The 6,294-nt window shown below is 41.9% G+C and overlaps 1 protein-coding gene across 1 annotated transcript; it reads right to left on the reverse strand.

Moving 5' to 3' along the window:
• Positions 1-3,967: 3,967 nt before the first annotated feature.
• Positions 3,968-5,085, reverse strand: LOC129407650 (structural maintenance of chromosomes protein 4-like). The gene has a single exon (XM_055149290.1). The coding sequence runs from the start codon at positions 5,057-5,059 to the stop codon at positions 3,968-3,970; it is 1,092 nt and encodes a 363-aa protein (XP_055005265.1). The 5' UTR covers positions 5,060-5,085.
• Positions 5,086-6,294: the final 1,209 nt, after the last annotated feature.

Genomic DNA, 6,294 nt, shown 5'->3' on the forward strand with positions numbered 1-6,294 from the left:
GTGAGTCTCTGTGTCTCGGTCGAAGGTTGAATAGAAGTGATTTTACACTGGAACTTGTGCTATACTTATATAAATCAACAAGTGAAGCTTTATGATGTCATAAAATAGAAATAGAATGTGGATGGAACGTGTTGCCAGGTGACGCCAGGTGTTGCCAGGTGCTGTCATGTGATCAGGTCAGGTAAGGTGATTCCATAGTTGCCATAGTTACATATGAATTCCAGTATATCACAGATGTATTTGAAAGTGTTTTTAAAGGTTAAATATGTATTTTTGTGGTGTTTGAAGCGTCTTTCGTCTCCACCTGCTTTCTCTGTGCGGACAACCAACCTTACAATATGACCGACGCCACACAAAGAGAGTTCACCTGCGAAGATCTGGATCTTTTTATGTATAGTATTTGGAAACATATTTTCGTATGTGATTATTCCACTTTATTTCTATTAAAAAAATGTTTTTTTAATACATTTTAAAGTTCCTCTCGTACCGGAGCCAGAACATGTACAACTTGTCTGTTGAAAGGAACGTGTGGATGTGGAGATGTAGCCAAGAGTGGTGGGATTGCGATGTGCTTCGCTTCAGTGACACGGAGTTCATTAAATATTTTTGTATGAAGAGAAGAATGTTTGTGTACATTTGTGGCTTGTTGATAGCATGTAGGTCAGCTGAATGCGACCTGGCCGTTCAGACTGAAGTCGCGTGTCAAAAAATCGGATATGTATCGGTTTTAGGAGCACATATCCAAGTGTTCTGGGTCACATTTGAAAAACTCGTATCTGTGTCGTTCAGACTGTCAATAAAAGATCAGATACAGGTCACACAGGGGCCAAAAAATCAGATTTGTGTCACTTCAGGCTGCAGTGTGAACGTAGCCTTAGTTTGGGCGTTTCCTGCGACTTATACTCAGGTGTGACTTATATTAAAATTTTCACACTGAAGCCGCGACAGGCTCTAGTCTTGTGTGTCCGTATCTGTTCCTCCTGTACCACTGCCACTTCACTCTACTGCGCATGTCTCCTGCAGAAAGAGCCTCTGTCCTGCTGTAAGTAGTGAAATATTCAGTCGAAAACGGTAATCGAGCAGCAGAAAGAAACTTGTGAGGGACTGGCGGAAAGCGGGGATGGAGAACACAACTTCAACAGTTTCATGCAACTTTCCTGAAGTCACTGGATTGATGGACAAAGCCTGGACTTCAGTGACACCGAAACCATCCTGTCGGGATTCAGAAAGACCGAAATAATTCTAACTGGAACTGATGCTTAGTCTGACGACAGCTACACACAGAAGAGGAAGCGGCGCTCTGTTTACCTCCGGAGGTCGTGGAGTTGCTCAGAAGTGGCACTGAGGATGAAGAATTGAATGGATTTAGTGATTTGGAGTGAGATGGAGAGTTTGTTAAACTTGTTCTGTTCTGTTGTTTAGGCTATAGTTATCTGAAGAACTGTTCATATGTGACGTTAACAGTCTGTTGTTCTCTGTGTTGTGGATTCGGCTACACCTACAATGAAAAAAAAATGTCCGAGCGATAACTTCAGTTTAAAATGGCTTTACTGAAAAAATGTTGCCAGTGTCAAATCATTCATATTTCTCTAACAACTCGTGATGTTCTATCTGACAAGCAAACTTGTTTATAACTGTTTTATAACTTCTTCAGCTGAGGTTTTCAAAGAACATCATCCTCCTTTGGAATACAGAGAACCAGCGCCATCTATGGGTGAAAACATCTGGTGCTACAACTGAAGGAAAATAATCCTTTTCTGGTTTTGAATAACAAATAAAGCTATTATATAGCCTTTTAAACATTAACTTATTGTAGTCTTGTAATGAATTCAATCTGAAATATATTTATTTATCAAACTGTCATTTTAACTCTGTAATAACAAATGAATTAACCATTTGTTTACCTTTTTAACTCTTTCCCCCTTGGACGCCTACTTGGAACAACCCATACATATATTAGTATGTATGGGTTGTAGTGGCCCCACCTATCACAGCCTCTGATTACATGTGGGTCCGGTCAAGTGGTAACGGAGGGAAACGGGCAGATTTTTGACATTCAAATAGCTCTTATTCAGAAACTAGAGGGACTATTGAAATAAGTAAAGTATCAGAATGTAGGAAAGAGTTACACTCCAACAGGGTCAAGTTAAACCTGTGATATTCTTTCAAGTTGTTGACAAAAAATGTAAAAATTCATGTCGGTAACGTAGGGAATGAAATATGCAGCACTTTTTGGGCAATAAATACAAACAGTGATAACTAGCGGTTCTCACTTACATATCCTTAACAAACTGGTTTGAATATTTGCTTCATATAGTTTTCTATCATATGGTACAAGATTAGGTTGAAAAACCTCTTACTTTTTGAGTCATGAGATTTTTTTATTAAGAAAGGTCATGGTAACGAATACTTTAATAATAGGTAACTATTTCTATAAAATATGTCAGTCCTTCCAAGCAAATTTTTATCGTTTTAAATACATTTTTTATTTTTCTTTAAATCATGTACCTTCATCAACAGTTCAAAGATCGATTAACACAAGATAAGATGAAATACATCCATTTATTTACATGATTTGCAGGTCTGTGAAATTTGGGAAATCATTTTTGTTCCATGTTTCATACATGGTCTGTTTAAAATGTATGGAACTTTAGAACCAAAACTGATACAGAAAAAAGGTCAACAGTTTCATAAACTAGAGTACATATGCTACCTGTTGAATACATTTTTATATCAGATGCATTAACTTGAATTTTTGGCCTTGCTGTATATACTTCTGCTTGACCGGGCCCATGTGAAAAACCGAGCCATTTGTAATGGTCGTCCAATCACGTTTTTAGTGATACAGCAGAGGCGTCAAAAGACGTCATTAAGGAAACAAGGGAGGGTCGTCAAATGTCGTCTTCACGGGGGAAAGAGTTAAACAAAATATTCAACAAACTACAAAAGCTTAAATGTACTAGTATATGTCCACAAAAACATTCTTGCTCGACTAAAGACGTGTCCTCACAATCAATTAGCCAAATAAAAAGGGGCGTGGCCACAACATTCAAAACTATTATGAACTGATCATGTATATGACCCTGCATGAAAGTTTAAAACAAAAAACTATTAAGCAGATCTAAACTCATGATTCTCTCCCAAATAAAATGACAAGTGACAAATAAAACTGTTGGCTGACTAAGGACACCACTGATCGATTGATGGACTAAAGCAGGGGTCTCAGACTCGCGGCCCGGGGGCCAACTGCGGCCCTCGGAAGAATTTTTTGCGGCCCTCCACTTAATTCCAAAGAATAATGTCAGTGCGACCCACGGTAGATGTACGCACAATCCCACCCCCCTACTGCGGGCCGCACTGACAGATGAAGATGCAATCGGTGCCCATACAGATTCACAACAACAGATTATTAATGCAGCTTACATCCCAAAACTCAATTTACAGCAGTTGTGAAGCAACGAGTCTGAGTGGATCTGTTAATATGAGTACACGTGCACATACAGTGTTTTTTTTTCATGCAACCGCGATTTATCGAATACTCAATGCGGCCCAGCCTCACTCAGACTTTATCTAATGTGGCCCCCAGGTAATTTGAGTTTGAGACCCCTGGACTAAAGGATTACAAGCCACATACATGTATTTATCAATGCATATGTAAAAATTCTTAAATCAAAATGTGGAAAAGGGAATGTGTTTGAAAATATATCCTGCAAACGACATCGGTCTGTTTACTAATATTATTACTATTACTATTACTACAGTTTAGAAAGACAAATACAACATGAAGTTTTTTTTTTTGTTATGCTTTATTGTTCAAGTGCAGAACAGTGAGGGGGTGAGAGAGGCTCTACATGCCCAGGAGCCTCCTGTACCACCTCCTCTTTTTCTTCTTCCGTTCCATCTCCAGCTCCTGCTCCAGCGCCGTGCTCACCTCCTCCAGCAGGGAGCACTGTCTTTCTGTGCTCCTCTACTTTTCCTCCGAGACGTTGAATCTTTGGAGCAGTAGGGAGAGCTCTGTGTTCAGCTTCTCACAGGTGTTTACGAGAGCTGATTTCTCTTCTTCTAAAGCAGTCTTCAGCTGATGTTCCTGCTCGACCTGCTGTTGGAGGGCAGTGGTCTTTGTCTCTAGCAGGGAGCACTCTTTCTCGAAGGTCTCGAGTAGCTCCTCTAGTCCACTGCACTTCTCCTCCAGCAGGGAGCGCTCTATGCTTAGCACTTGGCAGGACTTCAGAATGGTGGCATTTTCTTTCTGGAGCTCAGCACTGATGTTTTTCTCCTGTTCCACCTCCTGCACCAGTTCCTTCTTCAGAGCCCCGTACCTTTTTTTGAGGATGGAGTGCTCTTCCTGAGACCTCCTCAGGCAGTCCTGCAGCTTCTCACGGGTCTGCACAATGTTTTGGACCTGTGTCTGCATGTTCTCTAGTTCCTGGAGCCTCTGGGCCTTCAGCTCAGCCTCCTTTTGGTGTCTGAGCTCCAGAGATGACCTGTCTGTTTCAAGTTGGGCCAGAGTACGCTCCAGGTGAGAGTTGCGTTCTCTCAGAGCAGTATTTTCCAAAGACTTTTCCTGGAGTTTGGAATTCAGATCAGCAGAGTCCTGCTGGAGTCTCTGCTTTTCTGTTTCCCACTCTGCTGATTTTCTGCAGGAATCGTCTACGTGTTGCTGCAACAGCGCTGTCAGGTCAGCGACCTGTTTCTCCAGTCCCTCAATATCTCGGGACTGAGGCTGGTTGTTCAGTTCATCTGGTTGGATGAACAGATCTTCTCTGGCTCTGGCCTGAACAGCTGAGGCAGCCTGGAGTCGAGACATGACTAAAGCCATGCCCTTCTCCTCGTCCTCCTTGGACCTCTGGTGGTGTTGAGGTCCAAGCTGCTCCCGTTCTAACTCCTCAAGAGTTAGAAACTCTTGAGGATTTTGAAAGGTGTGGACCACCTGTTCTGGTGGCCCAGAGGCCTGATGTGGGTTGGTAGGTGTTAATCCCAACGCCTCCATCAGGTTGAACTCCTGGCTGTACAAGAGTTCGTCGTCCTCACTCGTGTAATCGCACCAGTCTTTGGGCATGTTTGTCTGTGGTGAGTCTCTGTGTCTCGGTCGAAGGTTGAATAGAAGTGATTTTACACTGGAACTTGTGCTATACTTATATAAATCAACAAGTGAAGCTTTATGATGTCATAAAATAGAAATAGAATGTGGATGGAACGTGTTGCCAGGTGACGCCAGGTGTTGCCAGGTGCTGTCATGTGATCAGGTCAGGTAAGGTGATTCCATAGTTGCCATAGTTACATATGAATTCCAGTATATCACAGATGTATTTGAAAGTGTGTTTTTAAAGGTTAAATATGTATTTTTGTGGTGTTTGAAGCGTCTTTCGTCTCCACCTGCTTTCTCTGTGCGGACAACCAACCTTACAATATGACCGACGCCACACAAAGAGAGTTCACCTGCGAAGATCTGGATCTTTTTATGTATAGTATTTGGAAACATATTTTCGTATGTGATTATTCCACTTTATTTCTATTAAAAAAATGTTTTTAATACATTTTAAAGTTCCTCTCGTACCGGAGCCAGAACATGTACAACTTGTCTGTTGAAAGGAACGTGTGGATGTGGAGATGTAGCCAAGAGTGGTGGGATTGCGATGTGCTTCGCTTCAGTGACACGGAGTTCATTAAATATTTTTGTATGAAGAGAAGAATGTTTGTGTACATTTGTGGCTTGTTGATAGCATGTAGGTCAGCTGAATGCGACCTGGCCGTTCAGACTGAAGTCGCGTGTCAAAAAATCGGATATGTATCGGTTTTAGGAGCACATATCCAAGTGTTCTGGGTCACATTTGAAAAAACTCGTATCTGTGTCGTTCAGACTGTCAATAAAAGATCAGATACAGGTCACACAGGGGCCAAAAAATCAGATTTGTGTCACTTCAGGCTGCAGTGTGAACGTAGCCTTAGTTTGGGCGTTTCCTGCGACTTATACTCAGGTGTGACTTATATTAAAATTTTCACACTGAAGCCGCGACAGGCTCTAGTCTTGTGTGTCCGTATCTGTTCCTCCTGTACCACTGCCACTTCACTCTACTGCGCATGTCTCCTGCAGAAAGAGCCTCTGTCCTGCTGTAAGTAGTGAAATATTCAGTCGAAAACGGTAATCGAGCAGCAGAAAGAAACTTGTGAGGGACTGGCGGAAAGCGGGGATGGAGAACACAACTTCAACAGTTTCATGCAACTTTCCTGAAGTCACTGGATTGATGGACAAAGCCTGGACTTCAGTGACACCGAAACCATCCTGTCGGGATT

This window comes from Boleophthalmus pectinirostris, unplaced genomic scaffold (assembly GCF_026225935.1).
Source record: "Boleophthalmus pectinirostris isolate CB_2022bp ecotype Guang Dong unplaced genomic scaffold, ASM2622593v1 HiC_scaffold_13, whole genome shotgun sequence".
Taxonomy (NCBI): Eukaryota; Metazoa; Chordata; class Actinopteri; order Gobiiformes; family Gobiidae; genus Boleophthalmus; species Boleophthalmus pectinirostris.

Bases quoted from the DNA above. Each gene is read 5' to 3' on its own strand.
- LOC129407650 (XM_055149290.1), bottom strand. From the start codon at position 5,059: ATGCCCAAAGACTGGTGCGATTACACGAGTGAGGACGACGAACTCTTG.